This window comes from Tinamus guttatus, unplaced genomic scaffold (assembly GCF_059628265.1).
Source record: "Tinamus guttatus ecotype Peru unplaced genomic scaffold, ASM5962826v1 Tinamus_guttatus_pri_ptg000050l, whole genome shotgun sequence".
Lineage (NCBI taxonomy): Eukaryota > Metazoa > Chordata > Aves > Tinamiformes > Tinamidae > Tinamus > Tinamus guttatus.
In genome coordinates, this window is record NW_028288584.1 from 78524 (window position 1) to 100601 (window position 22078).

At 37.8% G+C, this 22078-nt stretch overlaps 1 protein-coding gene across 1 annotated transcript in view; it reads right to left on the bottom strand.

The window, feature by feature from the left end:
• The window catches only part of SMARCA2 (SWI/SNF related BAF chromatin remodeling complex subunit ATPase 2), a 91909-nt gene extending 78168 nt beyond the window's left edge, over positions 1 to 13741 (bottom strand). The window contains 3 exon segments of the mRNA XM_088539843.1: positions 359 to 688; positions 6659 to 6782; positions 13464 to 13741. Coding sequence (XP_088395969.1) covers positions 359 to 688; positions 6659 to 6782; positions 13464 to 13688 — 679 coding nt within the window. The 5' untranslated portion in view covers positions 13689 to 13741.
• Between the last annotated feature and the right edge of the window lie 8337 nt (positions 13742 to 22078).

Sequence of the window (22078 nt, forward strand, 5' to 3'; positions counted from 1 at the left end):
TTCCATATCCAATTTCTACATAGCAGGAGGGGACTGAAAATCCTGTCCAAAAAAAAAAAAAAAAAACACTGAGATTTTAACTGGTGAAGTATGATGAACATTCAAAAGAAGTCAGGCATAATCAGGGTGGACATTGTGTATCACAGTAAAATCGCTTTTATTTCATTTTTGACAATACTCTATTAGTAATATGCTCGTTTTATTCATTTTCACGAGCTTAAAACCAAAGACCCCTGTTCACACATATGCCAGAATACAGTCTCAAATTATATACTTTCACACCACACATTTCTATAATTTTTCGTGGACACAATTTAAAGAATTACCTGGGCAATGACACAGTGTCAGAATTACTTACCAGACTGCCTGTTGAAGGCAATGGGAGCCTGTTGCTGTTGAATGCCAGGCAGAGTCCTCTTTCCCTGAACAGCAAGCTGGAGGTTTTCTGGTAAAGGCTGACCTCTAGCTAACATTTTGTAGGCTAGAATCTGAGCTCGGAGCTGATGCAGCTGCACAGGGCTGAAGGGTGAAGGACCTCTGTTAGGCTGGCTCATAACTGGTGGGTCTCCTTGCATTATGGGTCCTGGCTGACTGGGAGTCATCTGTGGTGGAGTTGGACCACCCCCAGACATTGGACTGGACACGTGCTCAGGGGCTCCTAGGGGAGATGGGTGTGGAGACATATAACCTAGAATAGAGAAGAGGATCGCAAGCTTAGCTTCATATTAGTCATATCCAAATTCCATTAGTTTTCTTTAACACAACTTGCAATGTAAAAATGTCTATCAATTTAGGATAGCTGAAGTATTTTCTGCAAGAAGAGAAATGTTATCTAAACTTCTTGGAATATTAAGATAGCTACATGGGCTATTATTTGTAAAGAACTATGACCATATCGTCCAATAATTTCTAAAAATAACTACTGCCACCAGATTTAGAAAACAAGTTAAAGCATGAAGGACAGTACCCAGAAATACCAAGATAGGGTATCATTATCTGATTCACTAGCGTATCAGACAAATATTTCATAACAAAACACATGCAATGAAATCTAACTATTTTAGAGTTTAATACTGTGCATTATTTTGATATACACACTTCAAGGAACACCCGTTCATTTATAGAGGCCCTCTTTGCCAGTAATCTCCAGCACACAAACAACAGTATCCAACTTTTATTTTTGCAGAGTTGCTCCAACTTACGCAGATTAAAACTGGCATTTTAAAGAATCTAAATTGTGTGATGCTATATGAAAGTTTTCCTTAAGCGCAAATCTTTTCAGAAGGCTTATCCATATGACATACAGCCACAAACCAGTCCTAATAAAGTCTCTACATAACTTGTTTTTTCCATATTTATGAGAAAAGATCCTCTAAGAGGTAAGAATGCAACAAAGCATCTGAATAAGAACATGCAATTATGAAGAAAGACACTAAGCAATATATGTCAAAGGAAAAAAAGAGGAAAAAAAAGGAAAAGAAAAAGCTTAATAGTGTTTAAGATAACAGACAAGGAGAATCCAGCCTTCTTTCTTAATTTTGCTACCATGAAATACTTTAGATCTGTTTTTTGTTACATATAGAAATTCCCTCAATTCTGCAAATATTTAAAGACAAAGTTCAATAATTGCTCAGAAAAAAAAAACTTCTCTCCTCTAGATTTTCAACATAACATCTTGATTTTAATTCTGCATAGCCCATTCAGTCTGTGAAATAGAAGACAGCAAAAACACTGAATGCTAAGATGTTAAGGCCTCAAAGACCAAGCCTTATCAAGTGGCTCAGGATCCTGTCTCTGTAATTTCCTCCCGTTCCACTTAATAACAAAGCTAAATATAATTTCATTTTCAGGATAACTTTTCTTAGCAGTCTAGAAAATAGCAGTAAACTCCATATATCTGACATCGATACAGGTATTTTCAGCACAGTTCTTTTATAGAAGATGAACACTGTTTCTAATGCAGTCCAAATTCAGTTAAATATAGTAAGATTATTATTTAAATAGCTAAATATGAACTTAGAGCAACAGGTTCTCCTTTCTAATTAAACTGCTAATATGGAAAGAAAGGTAGTAAGACTAAAAAGAATCACTGTGCATGAGCTCAAGAAAAGACAACTGGTCACTTGAAGTAGTCAGAAATATCACCCAATGTTCAATCTGACTGCTAAAGAGGAAAGGAAGAACTGCTGAGGAGACAGATACCAATTCATGAGTTTTTCCCTCCACAAATCAACGTCAGATGTTTGTAAAACCATTCTGTCAGCTTAGGGCTGCATTAAAAATGTAACAGTGCCTCAACTAGTTTGAGAGAAATCTTCTGCATGACTAGCATACTACTGAATATAAAGGGAAAAAATATCTAAGTAATAAAGCCACACAGCTTATTTTAGTAATCATCTTCAGCTAAAAAAAGAAATAATCTCAGAAGAGTTACTGCTACTGAGACAGCACACACACACACACACACACACACACACATCTACCAGCAGAATGACAAAGTAATTGCAGATTTAGCTTCTATTGCCTGCCTTTGATTTGCTGATCAAAGTAAGCCCCACCACCACAAAAAGTGTCAGCTTACTGTTTCTTATTACAGACTGCAAGAATCATTACTCTGAATCCTGCATCAGTTTTCCTTGAAAATACTCTTTTCCAGCTAGGAAGTTTGCCTATCTTCAAGACCATTCAACATAATTCTGTGTGCACTTTATATAGATTAAATCCACATCAGTATGAGCAATTGGTCTAATCATTTCTAATTACTCACCTACAATCATAAGCATGTGTTTTACATCCATAACTTATTACTACATTTTCTGATATTCTTTTTTTATTTAAAAATGTCATTATGTAGAAACACACTTTCGCAAGACCTTTTTGTACGAGTGAAAGAAAAATACCAAAAAGATTACATTATTAGAACATTCAACATTTAAAATGATTTTTCTGCCCACTTTTAATTGTAAACTACATGTAGATGGACTATTGGCTGCGTATGCATCACAAACGTTCTAATCAGAGACAGCATTTCCTGAAGACTGATCATCTTCCAGTATCCAAAAATTCAAAACATTCTGTCCTTCTCTAGCTTACTGCTTGTCAGGGTCTCAATCTTTACAGATTCCTTTTTTTTTTTTTGTAGTAAGAGATCACCACAATTACTACAGTCTATATAAGTTGCTCAAAGAGACCAAAGAGCTTTACTTTTTACAACGAATAATTTTGAAAGATAATTAGTATTGTGTTAAATGTCAAGTGGTAGAAAAGATATCCCAAATGTTCAGGTAATCCCTGTCCCAAAGGTTAACTATCTTCATTTTGTCAGATATAGATATCTGAATTGGTCTGAATTTGCCTGATTTAAACTTGCAGGCATAAAAACTCGCTGCACTTTTTTGCTAGATATAGAAGCCATCTATTACAAGTCTTTTTAGCTACTGAGAATGTGGCAACTGATTACAAAGATCTTTTAGTACTCTCACTGACAGAATAAATACTTGAATTTAACATTCTCGAGTAAAGAGCACGCATCTTCCAAGTTGCAAATCACTCATATATGGGCCTTCTAAACAGAGCACAATTTTCAAATACCTTCCTAAAGTGCAGACATAAGAATAGAATACAATACTACCACAAAGCTCTCAACTAATTCACTAATAAAGGTAGTACAGCTTTTCGTTTAATAAAACCCTGGTTATGAATGCAGGTAGTACATTCCATCTCATGGCTAAAGTATATGACAACTCACACTTAAGTTCGACATGACAAGCTCCCTTCAGGAATACTGCTTTGAATCTCATATTACCTACACAAACATTGTTTCTAGACATATGATGTTATTCCCTGTTTTAAAAAATACATCTTGTAAAACAAACCCACTCTACTGAGCATCCTGACCAGCATCTGTAATTCAGCTGTTTGTTATTTATGGTAAACCTCAGTGCTACCTGCAAATTTGATAAGCAATGCTCTGTTCTTCCCTACTAAATATACTGAATAACACCGAACCAAGAATACAATTCTACCTAAAATAGAGTCTACCTAGAAATATAACAGATGTCCATCCTTTATTTACATTGTTTATAATCTGCCACTTAAACTGAATCTGTTTAGTATAGATTATATTGTTTTTACTTAGTATTACTTTTCTCCTAAATTGAAATGTCATACAGATGCAAGCCAAGTGCCTTTTGCAAGTCTACTTGGGAGACAAAGTTGTGTCTATCAATACTAATATTAGCACTGAGAGGTAATCTAGCATAGAGAGGTCCCATGTTTGAGCCACTCTCATAAGCACTGTACAAATACACAAAATAACACTGTAAGAAATCAGCTCAGTTATGCTGACAGTCATTTCTTGGCCTGTGGACATTGTTTACACTTTCAAAATAATGGTGCAAAAATAGGAACATCCATTCTCTGGGGTTCTGAACTTCCTCAGCTACCTTCCAATGAACTTTTGAATACAACAGGTTTAACTAGTGAATAGAATCATAGAATTCTCTAAAAGTCAGAAGGGACCTCTAGAGGTCATCTAGTCCAACCCCACTGCATACACAGGGTCACACAGAGCATGTGGCACAGGATTGTGTCCAGGCTGGTTTGGTCTCCTCCTCTCCAGAGAAGGAGACTCCACAACCTCTCTTGGCAACCTGTTCCACTGAATGTATTTACCTCCTTCAATTCAAGTCCTATAAAAAAAATAGACGATTAACAAAAAACTTTTAGAGACCCAGAACTAATAAGATATAATACAATTAATAAGATAATAACTAATAAGATATAACTTATCCAATGACTTGTATAATTTAAAATTTTATATATAATATGCATATTTATATATTTATATTTATATATCTGCAATGTAAACATAACCATCAGATATCACAGAATCTACAAGGAAAGTAATTTTATACTAAGTTTTGATTTGTAATCATGAATCAAATGCTTAGGAAATTTCTTCAAGATTAGGAGATCAAAATGAATATTCAGAAAACTCATATTGGCTTTTTCCTCCCGGTATAAGCATTGACATGATCACTCTCTTTTACTATGTTGCCTATTTGCTCAAAATTTGCAGGAGTATGATTGTGTTAGACCCATAATCCCCTGGTAAATCAGACTGAAAGTATCCAATAATTTAAAAGGCTTTTAAGAAAACAAGCTTTTTATCTTGGAAAAATACACTTACGAGAAGTTACAGAAGTTACTAGGTAAACAGACGAGACCTTCTTCAATACATTCAGAAGAAGCCTCTTCTGCCCACCCTCTCTTTTGAGAAGATAAGCAGGAAACAAATAGGAAGCCTAAGGGCAAATCAACCAAGGTAGTTCCACCACAGTAAGAAGTGAAATACATAAATTACATATATTTTTACCACTTCTTTTTAAAAAGACTGCTTACATTATAGCTCCAAGATTCTCTGTTTACCTTGTAACAGTTCCCGACATACACTAAAAGGAGAGCAAAGATCTGCAGTCTTCAGCCCGCTACAGCTGTTTCTAATATTATTTGTTGCAAAGCAAGACAATTACAAAGCTGGGTCTCAGCAAACACACGAAAGAATGGAGCTATCAGTATCGGAAGCATATGCAACTGGCATTCTTGTATTAACAGCAAATTATGTTTAAACCAGACCAGTTTTCCTCAGTTTTCATCAGTTTTGTTCTACTTGATCTAAGAAATGAGAAAACCTGTGCCTCTCAATGAAAAGTCAGTTAAAATCTTGCTCTCAGATGACTACTTATGCTTACCACTGTAATCGGTGATAAAAGTTTTATCTGAAAAATTTGCCCCTTCAAATCAATTCTGTTTCACTTAATTGATATTGAAAAGTCACACAAGTCAGGTAACGTGATTCTGCTAATGTGTATCTGTATTCTCTTGCCCATCATTTCTCTTTTTCAGTCTTATAAACACATAGAAACATCAAATAGTTGCCATCTATCAATAAATTTGTAGAGAGAGATGCAAACTAGATCCTTTTTTTTGTTGGTATCTTCAGGTATTGGCATAAAGTGAGTAACTATATAATACACAAAACCTTACTTGCTCGGCTAACTAATATTAGCAGGTTACCAGTCCACTTAAACCTCCAAAATATTGAGCTGTTTAAAGAATGCACATCCTTTTATGTGGCAAGCTAAGTGGCATAAAGAAGACATGCAGAATTCTGATGAAATGAGTTTCTATTTTCTGGAATAAAAATTTTTGGCAAGAACTTTTTTTAGCTCTTGGTCAAACATGATTAACATTTAAGGTAGCCAATCCAGGTTTGACTGGATTCTTGTCTTCTACAATTCTTTCACCATACACTCACAAATACACTTAAAAGAGGTGATATTGTAATACTTCAATATTTATGACAGCCACATAGTATCAGAAAAAATATTTTATAGATGTGAATTGCAACCTATATCTGCTTATTTGCCAAGACGTAGGCTTAGATCCAAAAGGATTAGCTTTTCTCTAGTCTATGACTGATGAGCACACTAGATAGCAAGGGGATTAAGTTACTCCCTTCACCCTCTGATATTGCAGGTTATCCTTTCCAAACAAGGCAGAAATAAAATTACAGGAAAATTGTTCCATGTTACTTTTAACACTTTATGGCACAAAAAGGACTCAAAATCATATTGCATGCATAGTATGTATCAACCTTGACTATGCTGGTCCATTGGACTCTGAGGTGGGCCCATTCCAGGGTGAGGAGGTCGCATACTCTTCATGGAGCTACAATGAACGTCTTCAACCATTCCTTTTTCATGCAAACCATCAATTGTCTGTGAAAACAAAACACGTATTTGTACAGAGAAGGCACTTAGAAATCTAAGAGACTAATACAATTTACACATGTACATACAAAAATGTACAAACATCTCTTAACACTTTCAAAGCAAATACAATTTGAAACTTTACCTCTAAGATCAGACATTTTGGAAAGCAAAGGACTGCAAGGCTGGCCACTCTTTTTTTTTTTTTTTTTTCTCCCCTTACTCTCCTTATGTGCTTTGATCAATGCCAAAGAGGCAAACTGTCCAAATACAAACACATAAACCATACTGGCCTCACATTACAAAATAGTGTAACCCATACCAACTCATGAAAGTACAGCTTGTGGCTTTGCCCAAGCTATTTTTAACCCAAACTTTGCCCTTCAGTCACTGTTCTACTGAAACATTCCAAACACTGTTTCTCTTCGAAAATGATGGTTCCATTGCAGGAGGCACTCCTTGTGGGGAAAAAAATAAAATAAAATAACAGGGAAAGGCACTGGAAAAAAGACTTAGTTCCGTTGGAACACTCACCTCTCCTACGGTTCCTCTCACCTAATTTACTACTCAAAAATGACAATCTAAATCGTATTTCAAAAGTGAAACAGGCCCAAGTGCCTCCCTAGGAAAGTAAAGAGAGGAGAATGTAGGGTCAGAAAAACATTCTAAAAGCAAGGGCACTGGAAAAGGCTCCTAACAGAAACTGCAGGGATATGAATATGAAAATAGGTGAAAAATATCATGAGAAGGAAAGGAGGTCTTAAACCAAAAAATGTTTACCTGAAAGCAAAAATTCGGTCAAGTCCCTAAACATGAGAGATTCTGCCCATTAACAGCTGACTTAAAAGGCTTGCAAGGCTCTGTATAGGAAAGAAAAATGCTGACAAGACTCACTTTGCTTCTCGCTCCTAAAATCTGTAATTCTGCCCTTCTTTGTAATACATATATGCACGTATACCAAATACTAACTGATCTTTCAAGCCTTCCTATGAACACAGACTACTATATCTATTTATTGAGAACTATTTGGGAAAAAAAAAAGAGAATTGGGAAAAATTTTACAATAGAAAACAAAATTAATAGACAGTACGTAAAAGAAGCTAGATGAATTTATAAAAACAGACTTTGCATTTCTTCTGTTTGTGCAATCTGTTATGCACAAATTAATTTATATAGAACTAAACACTGGCCATTCTTTCTATGCACAAATAGGGAAAAATAATTCTGTATTTTAAATTATAAATCCTTCATACAATTTTCCTATTTTAATTTCTTTCATTGGTTTATAATTCCTTCTTAAAGATTTCACTGATTATCAGAAACTCTAGGCTAAAAGGAGATAAGTTATACGAAAGTAACATACATTTCTTGTTTTTCACCAAACCATTTAAATAAGACAACTAAAAGAAACACTTAGGAAAAAAGCTTTTACCAGTAAAAATAAATAAAAAATAAATCTGCTATTTGAGAAGCTATTTTTTGATTACAAAAACTTGGGGTATGGAGTAGAGATGTAGAGATAGATTATTAATTTACACATGGAAAGCAGAGCAAGCAAAACTCAATGCTCTTTTCTGAACTCAATGCTTTTTTCTGAAACAAGACGACCACTCCCTCTCCCTTCACCATTGCTTACAATCAGCACTGCACATACATTTGACAGGACACCGCCAAGCTAGATGCCAAGAGCTAAGGAACAGAATGCCTGTAAAGCAGGAGCTGTACCTTATCTCATCACAGTACATCTCCAGGACCGAATCTTTAGATCCTCCAAAAAGCGGAAGAGATTGTGCAGAAGATCAGGTCTCCTTTCCTGAGTGCAGGACTCTCAGAGGTCACTGCACTGATGGATGGCAGCAGCAAAGCCTCCATTCAGGTAGCAGCTCTGAACAGACTAAGATACAGCGCACAGAGCCAGGGCACCAGAGTTCTAGCACCCTGGGCAGGGGATGGGGCTGACATTACCAAAGAGCAGCAGTGAGGAAGGAAGCAAATACAGAAGACTTGCCTTTTCAAAACACAGGATTAAAGACAAAAAAAAAAAAAAAAAAAGGAAGAAAAAAAAAAAGTAAAGGACAATGTGTGGTGATTCTGTGGTGATACACAGAACTTCCAATGGAGAAATGCTTCTATGGAAAGAGTTACGCTTAAGAAAAGGGTTTTTTCAAGAGAAAGATTTAAAAGCCTAATGGAAGGGAGCCTAAATACAGCAAAAAAGGGTTTGCTTCCATTCGTTTGCAGAAATTATACTGTGAGAAACCAAAAGTGAAAGAAACAGATCAGAAAAGGTAAATTATTAATCTGTTTTTATTGGCAAAGCTATGAAAGATAAAAATGGCATAAATTTTTCCATATCAGGATAAAATTAGTTTCAATCATTATAGTACTGCTAATTTATGCTGAAGGCTTTGTGCTTTCAAGTGTGTTTTTAACCTGAAAGCATCTTTGCTGTTCATAGCAAAACTCTATTACATAGACGAAAAAAATAGCAGAGGACTATAAAAATTGAGAAATTATTATTTTTCATAACCTCTTTGAATCATTGTATAGTTATAGAGCTGCATGGTAACATTAAATCTACATACTTGTTAAAAAAATGCAAGCATACAGAACGGACCTTATGTCTATGCAAATTCTGTAAATCCTTCAATCCTGCATGAATTATTAAAATAACGATGCCTTGACAAAGACACTGGCATAAGAAATATAATCTTTAACACCAAAACATCACCAAAAGTTTCTTTTCTTCTGATATTATCATAGAACAGAAGTGAAATACAAAGTTGAGACATACTCAACCTTGAGCATGCATTACTATATTTCCTTGTTCCATGTAAACAAGAATTGGTGCAGAACAGACTTCAAATGCAATGGTTCTTCCAGAAAAGAACAGAGACTTTAGGAAGCTCTTATCTAAACCACTTTTTCTCTTCATTAAGAAACTAAGTTTTTTTCACAAACTGCATTAAATCACTATTTGATCTACTTCTAGGAAAACTATCAGATTAAGATGTCTGTTTCCTGTTTCCAGCCTCCACTGACCACTGACACTGGTATCAGAGACCAAGTGCTAAGTATAAAGCTAGACTTCTTCTAGATCATGCATTCTCTATATAAACAACAAAACATTGTGTACATATTTATATATAAACAAACAAGAAAGCGGAACATACAGCAGTCTATTGCCGCATAACTACACAGTATAACTGAAGGACAAACTGAATGGACAGTGGGACTGACTCTGGTTGCCCTTATGGTAGAGACTTAGCGAACAGTTCTGTCTGTTATACATAAATCACTAAAATATGTTGAGGTTTTTTTTTTTTCCTTCTCTTTTTCTAGGGCACTGCTAACTTTCCAAGGCTGAAAGCAATACCTTATTTATTTATTTATTTATTCTCTCAACAAAGTAAATAAATGAAACAGAGGTAAGGTACAGAGCATATTTGGCAAACTGAAAGGTGCTATTTTGATGACCAAAACAGTTCCTTAAAGCATGTCTAACGGGCTCAGGCACAGACCTATGAACCAACCAAGAAAGTGAAAAACATCACCTTTCTCTATTAATGGAACATTTGAAAGAACAAATAATACAATAAAAAGTGACAAAAACTCACATTTTTGTATGAAAACTTTTTCTGTCACTCAATTCTGACAAAATAAGAACACTGTCTGTGATATCAAAACCATTTTCCCAGAGCCAGTAATCATTTACAGTACACTCAATTATAACTTCACGAAAATCAATGTTTCAGGTTATGATTAAATAGAAAATAAACTCACAGCCCACAGAGCTCTTTCCAACCTCTCAAACTATGCAAATTAGATAGATGTATTGTTGTCATAACTAAAACAGTTAATTACTTAAACTCATGTGGTCCAGCTGTGTAAGTACATACAGACAACTAAAGCAGTTCACACTAAAGCTATCTATCTTTACAGTATGACTCCTGCAAGTGGTCCTGTAAGTGGATACTCATGAAGAGTAAGGCTGGATCAACCACATAAAAATGCTCCCCTCAACTATCTTTGCAGTTTCCAAGTATCTTCAGCTTAGAAGACCTTTAGGCTGTTCTGGTTTGTTCTCTCCCACCAGACTTCTAAGTATATCTCCTTGAACCAGGCAAGCTGTCTTGCAGCTTGATAGGTAAACTTAAAAGATTACTTCAGAAAGTAGCAAGAAAGATAGTCAATTTATTGCTTCTGTCATAACTGCAAATGCTGTATAAACAAATAGCAAATTTTCCCATGAACCAGCTTTCTGGTTGTCATCTGATTACTGTCATCAGGATTACTGAATGTCGTTAAACTCTGGGAGTTACGATTTACTAATACGAACTTGTCTTAGCTCACCTTTATACTTCTGCATTTCTTTTAATTCTATACATATATTATTTTCTGCAATCTAGTCAAATATCCAATATAAAATGAAAGCCTCTCTCCTATTTAGCTTGTGCGTTTTAACAGGAGAGCCACATCCCATTGCATATGTTTGCAAAGATACATATACATCCTACAAGTAGTTATATAACTGAAGCACACTTTGCCCAGTCTCCCACGTCTGTTGTTTGTTCTTGTTAGAAACAAAGTGTACAGTCTTGCATCATGACTTGAAACTCAACCTGTTTTACATAACACTAGTCAGAAAGAAAATAATTACCTAATCAAACTGTAAACTGCAGTGGGCTGACCATTTTTTGAATTACATGAAACAACACTGGAGACTATCTGCAAAATATTCTACAGCTATGCTTTGACAGCAGTTCTTAAACCATTCCCCTTGTCCTTCCCTCAGCTCTTTCAACACCCTACTTGTGGCGCTACACAGGAAAAAAAAAAAAAAAATTCAACGGACTTACTCTGTGCTTTGCACACACTCGTTCTCTCTCCCTCTCACACACATACACAGGAACAAATGAAGCTGGTGCCCAAAGGAGAACAAGAGCATTCAAACTAACATTGCTACTGAAAACTTTTGCAATTACATCAGCATTAACCCCATTCTCACAATCACAGGAGAAAACAAGGGGAGTAGTTTTGCTCACCTTTCGAGTCACCTATCCAGACTCTTCAAACCTACAATGTTTTTCAAAATTTGTAGACGCCTTACTATATTGTGATGAGAGAACTACTAGACTGTCTCAGATATTCCTACACTTTCTAGAAGAACTTTGCAGGATGTTATTAGTTATTCTTATTCTAATCCTGACAGAGCATACGTCAGCTAAGGAACACACAAGGTAAGATAGGATACAGCAGTTCAAGATTTACTGTACCAAATATTCATCTGTTCTACTGTTCATGGTGCTGCCTTCCTTTCATGCACCTTAGAATCTCTCGAACCAGAAGGAACTGAGAGAGGTGAAGGAGGTATACTGTATCCTGGTTGTCTCTGAAGTCTTAGGAACTCACCAGACTACTGGCAACTTGGACTGTAACTGAACGCATAAACAACGAATGCAAATGTCCAATACGGCTAGAGATAAACTAGATGCATGAAGATTCATATCAAAATTTTAAGTAATGAATGTGCTGACTTTTCAGATTGCAGGAGCTGCCATGGTTACCCATCACCTCAGCTGTCTTGTACTATCACAAGTTCTAATGCAGTTTTTCATGAAGATGATGATACTATTGAATCTGTCACTGACAGGACACAACTACCATTGTTTTATTAACAAACTAATGTGGACATGAAAGTGGCAGCTTGAAGAGAAAAATACAGAAGAAAAATAAAAATGCTTTCATAACTTAAAAAAGGCATATTTTAAAGTTCATTTTTATTATTATTTGAAGTTTCAACATGTGTTCATAACAATACCAAACAGCAACGACACTAGTAACAGAAATGCTATGAACTAATAGCTTGGTTTTACAAGTTGTTATTGCATGTTTTTTCAGTGAAAATATCATATTTCATAAAGCTTTGCTTCATAATCATATAAAAACATGAATATTTATAGAATGTTCTCAAATAAATATTCCAGGCAGAAAAGTACTTCCTCAAAGCAAAAGACACTGACGATTATCTAAGTAACTTTAAGCATTTAACAACAATGCCTACAGCCAGATTATTCATATGTTCTAAATTACATAGTTTAAAATTCTTTGTCAAGATGGAGCATATGCAAATTAACTTTGGAAACAAACTTTTCCATCAGTTGAGAAGATTAAACAGATTCATAAACACAAGGATTTTTTAAGAGTTAAAATAATTTTTAAAAGATGAAATTTCATGCAAAACAAACAAAAAAACCAGAAAAACATGCAATATGGTATCAAGATGTTTCAAAACAGACCACAAGAAAGAAAAAAAAAGAAACTTAAAAGAACATTCATTTAATTATAAAAACAGTTGTTAGACTGTAACTGTTGTTACAGTACTACAAACATATTCTCTGGCAAGAATACCCTTTTGAAAAGTGCACGGTTGACAACTGGAGACTTGTAAAACTGCTAACTCTGCAGTTCAAACTAGTTTACTAAAAACAAGCAAGCTGTGTTTAGTCTGATATATACACTAGCTCTAGTAATAAAGAAAGGACTATATTAGATTGTGGCTTCATTTTTGCAGGTGATACATGAAGCAGAGTAGATCTTACACAGGTCTGAACACTGTATAAGTATGCTTTTTATCAAGGGAAAAAACTTTAGGAGAGAAAGGTCCACTTGTAAAAAAGCTATTATTACCTTATGCATTTGATGCATGCCTTCCTGTGGATAATCAGCAGGCCCCATTGTTGGCATTGGGTGCGGGACACTGGGTGGACCAGGACTTGGCCCCATCATGCTGTGCACTGAGCCAGGAGATGGCCCTGGTCCTGGGCTAGGTCCTAGAATCGGTCCAGGGGAAGGTCCTGGTCCAGGGGAAGGACCTGGATGAGGCATGGCGCCAGAGTCTGTAGGCGTGGACATCTATTTTCTGTCTCCTTCTCAGATAGCAGAATAGCTCTAATAACAAAACAAAATGAAAACAGAATTTCTATCTGACATTAGGGGCACTAAAAAAAAAAAATGTAATGAAGAAAATCTGCTGGTAAGCATTACACACACACACACACTTGCAATCTGTCATCAGCAGAAAATGCTTAAGTGATACTTAACATGACGCATTAGTATGCCCATGCTTTAAAAAGCCCCCTAGATGGATCAAGGAAGTTACCATTTCAGTCCATTTCTGAATGCTTACACATCATCCACATAACAAAGTAGCTTCTAGGCTAAGAGAAGCATCTACCAGAGGATACGAATTCAGCTGAATTGCAATCAAACTGTATCCCAAGGCGTCAAGCACAGTACTCCTAAGGGCGCAGAGACTGTTGGGCATCTTCACTTACATACGCTCATTCTGAAATCTCTGCCCAAATAATCAGATATAGTGAAATTCTTATTTATAAAATGCATAGCAATATACCACAACAAGTATTAAAAATGTTTCTAAGAATCCTTTATGACTCTTTAAAAATTAAATATTTAATTTAGGACCTCCCTGGTTATCGCTACATACAATCACAAACACGAATGAAGACGACAATGGAAAAGACAAAAAATTGCTTTGGACTGAACCCAGTTGTAATTCACTTGAGGGGTGTAGCTGATGTCACAAGCCATAAGAATGCAGTTTGAGTGGCTTGTAAAATGGTACAAGCTCAGATAATGAATTATAGACTGGGAAGAAAGACACAGCTCTTACTGTTTTTTATTTCTGCATTCTTAGAAGAGCAAATTGAGGTAAGCTACAGATCTGTAACACTAATTTTCTCCAACCTTCTGAAAACTTTTAGCAGGTTCTATCATTGGTGTCTGTATAGCAACACAGTAACAGATCTGCCATAGTTTTCACAAAAACCATGGTCTGCTGTTATCAACAAAACCAGCCATGTTTCTCAGTAATCCCTAATTCCAGCAGCAGCATTTTGATGTGTTTGATCATACAATGATCTCATTATATGAGGAGCCAAAGCAGCAGGTAAATAACCTTATTAAAAACAAACAAATAAAGAATCCCGGCTCATTTAGATTTCTAAACTGACTTTCTGTTAGGACACAGAAGTCTCAGTGACGGTACAAGAAAACAAGCTGGTTCGCCATAACCAGAAGCAGCTGACCATTAGGCAGGCTCAGACTATCGTTTTTTTTAATTTGCCTTAAGTGTAGTTTTATAATAAGGCGTACCTGCCCATGGTACTTGTCTCAAAATAACAAAGCAAGCAGAATGAAAATGAAGTATTTTTAAAAAGCGTTCTGTTCTGCAATATTTTGAGAGTACATTCTGTAAGACCTAAGAGATCTCCCCAAACGCAACTTCTCTTCTTACAGAACTTAGAGTAAAAGAAAATGTTTCACTTTTGTCTTCTGGGTTTACCACTATGCATAGTTAGCAATAGTTACTTTCTGATAAGAGTGCGTAGCATAAATTCTGCTATGTGACAACTTGTATGAACCCACACTGTAACCCTGCCAACATCTTGGCTAGTAGGAGTCAAACTAAGAGAGCAACGCTTAAGAAAAATAAAGCACAGATCCCAACATTCCTATCAAGGCAAAAAAGAGGTCTATTTGCAAAGCAAAACAGAGAAGAAAAAAAAATAACATCGGGGAAAAAAAAAAAGTATTGGTGCCTATTACTGGCAGTCAGGCAGTTTAAATTCTACAGAACTGACGACTCATTTTCTTCCATGAGAAAAAGAGTATATAAATATCAGAACAAATGAGCAGACAAAACGCTACTACATCAAGACTATTTTTGTTTATTTTCCCCCACTTACCCACATGTCCTGTCAAAATAAAAAAAAAAATGTTTAATATCACTTGCTTATAAATTCCCTCTTGTTATGTTTTAATAGCTGCTACTCTCCCCTGATTCAAGACAACGAACTACAACAACGGCTCTTTAAATCACTCAAAATATAATGCCCTCACCTAAAATAAACTACCTTGGGATCCTGTACCATCACAAGGTACGGCAGGGCGGTATGTTTGAGTTTTCTCTGTTCAAAACACAAGACAACAAGTCACTAATTAGCCCCCACAATCCCACAACACCATCACAAAAGGAATCAAGTTTTTAAATTATCATCATGACTTCATACCTCATTCTATGCATACCTCATTCTATGCCTTCGTCTAACAGATTAGCAATTTCACTCCATGTAGGACAACAGATATTTCCACCAAACAAGGCGTTTTTATAAGAGATGATTACTGTGTCACAGAACACAGAGTACACTAAAACTGCACTCTCACAGTGGAATCTCTCTATAGCTTATTCAGTCAGTTTAACCGCACAGGACCTAGCACCAAAAATACCACTATAAAGAAAAAAAGATTACAGAATGCAATCAGTTTTTAAGTACAATAACTGCTATCACTGCACAACATCACACAATGTATTTTACAAATAAGAGTGTAAGGGTATTCTATAAAACAATCTTGCCTAAATAAAATGGTAGCAAAATCCCACCTTCGATGCATACCCTTACTTCAAACTTAACTTGTGATTCTCAGAAAAATGTATTGTTCTCAATTTCCACTTCACTGGTTGCAATTTTTGTATACATTAAAAAGTTACAGTAAGCAAGTTTTAAAGATTTAAAACTCCTTTTACAGGGTAATGGGCTTGTGAGAGCCCAAGCTGTAAAATTCAAAAAACCATCACTGGAGGGGAATGCTGCACTCCTTACTCCTGATCAAGTCCTTTTTTTCCTTTTCTGTTAGAAGAAGGAAAATTCCCCCAATTTTATGAGAACACTGTGAATCTTCTTAAACAGATTTGTATTCCAAGATTTTGTCAAAGAAATATTTTTTTATTAAAAAAATGTATTCAAGGCAATAGAAAATATTAGAATATATTACCTGAACACCTGCCCACAAGTCCTGCCCAAGAACATTCAAAGATTTAAAGATAGTAGGTGGTTTTATCAGGCAAAAGGAAAAGCCACTGCCATAAACCAGGCACATAACTCTCCCAACTCAGGATCTATTTACAAAGCAGAATTGCTGAAAAAAGCTTATGACTTAGATTATACAGAACATCTGCAGAAATTAGACAACTGGTAAGCATCAGATACCTAATTCCTTTAGGCCCTTACAAAAAAAACGGCAAAAGTCTACCAACAGAATCCAGATGCAGTGGTGGCCAGGCTCTAAATATTCACATAGCTTTAGTAAATTCTGGTGCCAGTATTCAAATAAGCAATACATAAGCACTTCTCCACACAAGTCAGATGCCTGGAGTACTGAGTTACTGACCGCTCATTCAGAATCATGAAAAAAAAAAGTGTAAACACATATAGCATGCTTTTATGGATTGTAACAAAATGAAAACACTAATTTCCATCACATTGTCCCAAATGATGCTCCTGCTGACCCAGATTCTCAGAAGTATTATGTATATGTTGTCTAATTGTTTCTTAAGTGTCCAATCCTTCAATTTCCTCACAACTCACGGGAGAGTCTACATGACTTCCAAAAAGAGGTAACTCTTAGCTTGCAAGTACAAAAACTGCCTAGATTTACATACATCAGCATCACCACATTTCTGTTGCGAATAGCCTCAAAGGCACCATCCTCTTCTCTTCGCTTTGAGCAAAGATACCTACTATATATCATTCCTTTTATTTTCTCTTTTATTTGGCCCCCCATTTGGCAGCTCTTTCTGGAGGTAGAATATGTTTTCAAAACAAACCGTTTTATTTCCTGGGGCCATGCCAGGGAACAAGCATGGACTCAGGCAGTTGTGGCGAATCATGCAGTTCTTCCTGAGGCCCCCCCAAAATCTCCCCTACCTCCTTTGGACATACAGAGCTCAGAAAGTAAAATATATATATATATATATATATATATATATTTCCAGTAAATCTGGTATGCATATAGATAAATATATATCTCACAACACTGTAAAGGTTGTTTAGCCAGACAAAAGAGCCTCAACATGAAAAACTAAAGAGATGTAGTATCTGCCCACAATTCTCAGCTACTCTGGAGAAAAATATTCAGGGTTGTGAATCCTGCATTACAAAGCTGCATTACAAAGATTTTGACTATGCTATTATAACTAGGATGCCAGGGTACTCCTTAAGCACAAGCACTCTCTACTCTCCCTTTATACACACTAAGTTGTGTAGATACTTTGGTGCCCACAGTATCCAAGCATGCTGCACATACTTCAGTATAATACTGCTATAAACTCCAAGGTAAACAAAGGCATGGATTTCCATCATGTGGGAGAAAGTATGCAACATCAGGAGATCCAAAACAGAAGAGGCAATAATCTACCACCACTACTCAGGAGTTCAAGACAAGCTGAACACTCCAAAAGTTCCAGAGACTGTGGACTGCTTTGGCACAGGGTAGTTACACTAGGAACAGATGGTGCAGTATTTATAATTCTTGTAGTTGCGTCCCTTCACCACCCAATATAACTTCTCCCTTTTCCAGACTGAGTCAACCCACACTGAGTTGAGACCAGTGCGTTTTCAGCCAGATCCTCAGTTTTGGACAGGCAGTGGAAAGCAAGAAAACTGCACCATTTAAATTTGCTGAAGAACAATGCTGACCCAAGCATCAGCCAGATGCCGTTAGCACAGTGCAGAGCAGACCACCTCCCCACAACTGTACCTCTGCCGGAAGACAGTTAACTACAGTCCACTTCCCCCCTCCTGTTACCAACTAGTCATGAGTCACAGATGGTTTTGAAAAGAAACATTGTGAAAGCACACTCCTGGGAAGGGGGTAACTCCGGGTTACCTTTCTCAGGCTACCACAGGAAACACAGAATGACACTGGCAGTGATCTGTGGGGCTTGCTTTATTTGCAGAAAATAACTAAACGAAGACGTGGAAAGTTTAAGAACTGATCAATACCACGGCTCATTATAATTAAAACAAATAACTTATAATTATTTACAAGCAAGTCTCTGCTCCGTATTTTACAGTCCCATAGGACATGTGTATTAATATTTATTAGGGCTTCATTACTGACATTTCATCAAACAATGATTTAGTCAATCAACAAGTTTATATAAAACAACATAAAAATCCACAAAGCAGAGAAGTCAGATTCTCAGCTGACATAAACCAGTGCTATTCAACTTACATAAAAGAAGTGGAACACACTAAGAGCTGTGGATCTGCCCTCACATATCCAGGCATGTAACTCCACTATAACTTCAAGATTCCTTTTGGAAGATGGCTTGCAGTCAAACCACAGCAACAACAAACTCTGGGCACAGCCCCATGGGTTTCTCGAGCCCTCTGCCAAACTCTGCTGCCCTCCCCCACAGCACAGCACGGGCTGTGCTGGCACCAGGCATCTCTGCGCAGAGTCATGTAATGCAATCGCACGCCAAGACAGCTTTTACTTTTGTACAGTTCTAGTACCTAAGACTAAAGCCAGTGCCAAGGAAAACCTGGGGGCTGGATCTACTGTGGTAACTCTAAGGGAATTCCTCGCAAGTCAGAGTCCACAGAAGTTAGACGCAACCCAACCTTTCCCAAAGGGAGCCGAAGCATAGGCACACAAACCCCTCAGGAAGCTGCAGTCTCCAGGACAGGCCAGAGCAGAGCGCTGCAGCTGGTGGGTTCAGCGAGCTGCTTTTCAACCCCATAGCCATGCTCACCACACATGAGCTACCCGTGCCTAAAATCAAGCCCACGTTTGGATTGGCACTGCTCAGTGCCACGCATGCAGAACCTACTGTACATTTAGGGACACAAAACTGACTCATGAGAGTGCTGACTGGTTATGGATTAAGTTTCCATGCTGTGACCTTTTCTACTGCATTAATCACAGTTATTGAACATCATCTTTACATTAGATTCTGAAAAACAAAAGCTGTAATTAGGGGTGGGTAGAAAGAAATAAATTAATTGTACTACTGACAAGGCTTGTCTTTACTTAGAGGACAGAGACAGAAAAGTTTTTTCTTAAAGCAGGTTACTTAAAATATCACTGAAGATGATACAATAGCATAATTTTCAGGACAACAAACTTACTCTTAACATTTATTTTTCCTAAAGGAAAAAATAATTTCTCAATCTGTGCTCATAGCCTACAGCAAGAAATACAAAAATTTATCTCAAGTGGAAGCAGAAATAAAAATGTTTATATATAAAAAGTGACGATTTAAAATATGTCAGTAAAAAAACAAAAGTTTTGAGTCTCAATCTCTTATCCTGCTGTACTTGCAAGCTACTGAAGCTGCACTTAAAGGAGGGCTTACTTCTTTCTCTTATTCATACTCAGTTATTTTATTTTGTAAAATACAGAATAAACTTCTCTGGCACTACCATTTTTATTGCAAGGGATCTCTATGTCGTAACATTGTGTTTACTACTCCACTCGAGGATCAGGCAAACAAAAAAAACTAAACTGATGGTTTGGACAAGAGATGGAGGTCAAGGAAGCATTTTGTATACGCTGAGATCTTGAACTACCACAGAGGAAACAAAAAAAAAAGCATTTTAGTTTAATGATTTGTAAAAATATTCTAATTCTGAGAAATCTCATTCTGAAAAGGATCCCTAGATCATATCAACGTTATCAGGTTCATAATCAAGATCAAATCCACAAGATTTGAGGAAGAAGTGTAGACTTTTTTCTTAAGAGTTGTTAGTGTGCACACTCTGACCTTAGCTTCGAAGTTCAATAAAAGCAGAGAAAATACATCTGCAGGTATTTTACTATTAATTGCCAAAATATATCTAATGTGAGAATAGTAGCTGGACCTCCTTTTTCTCATCAATTTCAAGCCTCAGGTGCTGGCACATTTCGGACTTGACAGGGCACTTTGGAACAAAAGACTTAGGCCTGTCCTGAACACACTCTGATGGTGCTTGTGTTCTACGAAGCACCACAGAAATACAAGTACTAAAAGCTCAGACAGCACTCTTGCGACCTCTGTAAACACTGCATTTAAAGATGCTTTACCCTCATCTCTGTCATGTTTCACATGGTTGTTTGGTGCTACATGGCACCCAACTTTAAGCTTACTTTAAAATGCTCACGATCCATACAATCTTTTTGCCTCCGATTACTGATATATTATTACACATGGACACAAAAACTCATACCTGTCTCTAATCCTACTCTTTTAGCTACATCGCTTTTTTCCTTAGAGAAACAAAGGAACAAAAGAAACAGAAGTCAAGGAGCATTACAGAGCCATTAGTTCCCCAAAGAGAAAGTGTGCCTTTATTTGCACAACAATACCCAAACTTAGACAGCAAAGACAACGCAACCCGTCTATCACTACAGGAATTAAACCCCGGTACAACGCTCTTTTGCCGAGGTCCTAGGGGCCACGGCTCAAACCAAGAAACGCGGCAGAAACCCAAGTAAACGGCACGGATCCCACGTCATTTTCTAACAGAAAGCAGGCGTAGCACTTAATACAGCAAGAGGTGAAATGCGCCTTTCACACATAAACATACCTGCAACTCTTAGGTAGGTAACTGCTTACTTATTTAAAAACATCCGTCGAAAGGCACCCGGAAAGAAAGCAGCTCACCTAACTCCGGGCAGCTTCAGCGCCCACAACGAGGCATCCCGGGGGGGCACCGACAGTCAGCTGTGGCCTTTACTCGAGAACAACGCACACTTCACGAGTAAAAAATAAATAAATAAAGCAGTTAGGAGCGGGAACTTTGGGGTTGTTGGGTTTTTTTCTTCTCTTTGCAGGCTCTCAGGATCGCGGGCGGGTAGCGGGGCCTTCAGCGACGGGCGAATCTAAACGGCCGTTACCCCCTCGTCCCCTCACGGCGCGACCGTTAACGCCCGCTCCTTCGCCACCGCTCACGGCGGGGCCGTTAACGGCCGCTGCCCGCCGCGCCGCCCGAGCGTTAACGGCCGTTCCCCCGCCACGGCGCGACCGTTAACGGGCGGCCGCGCCCGCGCGGCTCTTCCGGCAGCGCCGGGGACGCGCAGGCCTCAGCGGCGCCTCCCCCCGCGGGCGCAGGCGGCCGGGCCCGCGTCTCCCCGCCCGCCCTTCTAGAAAGTTTTTCGCCCCCGCCGAGGAGCCGCCGCGCGGCCTGGCCGGCAGGTGGGCGAGCAGCAGCGGCGGGGCGGGCGGCCGCCCGGCGCGCAAGCAGGAAGCGGAGAGCCCGCCCGCCCAGCCGCCTCCCCCGGGCGGCCAAGTTTTCTCGGGGTCGACCCTCCGCGCCACCCGCCTCTACCTGCGGCGCGGCTGCCTTCCTCGGTCCCATCGCATAAGGAAAAAAAATCCGCGCACGCCCGAATATATATATATGGTTCGGAAGGCGATTATAAAGCTGCAGGCGCCTGCTCGGCGTGGCGGCCCGGCTCCG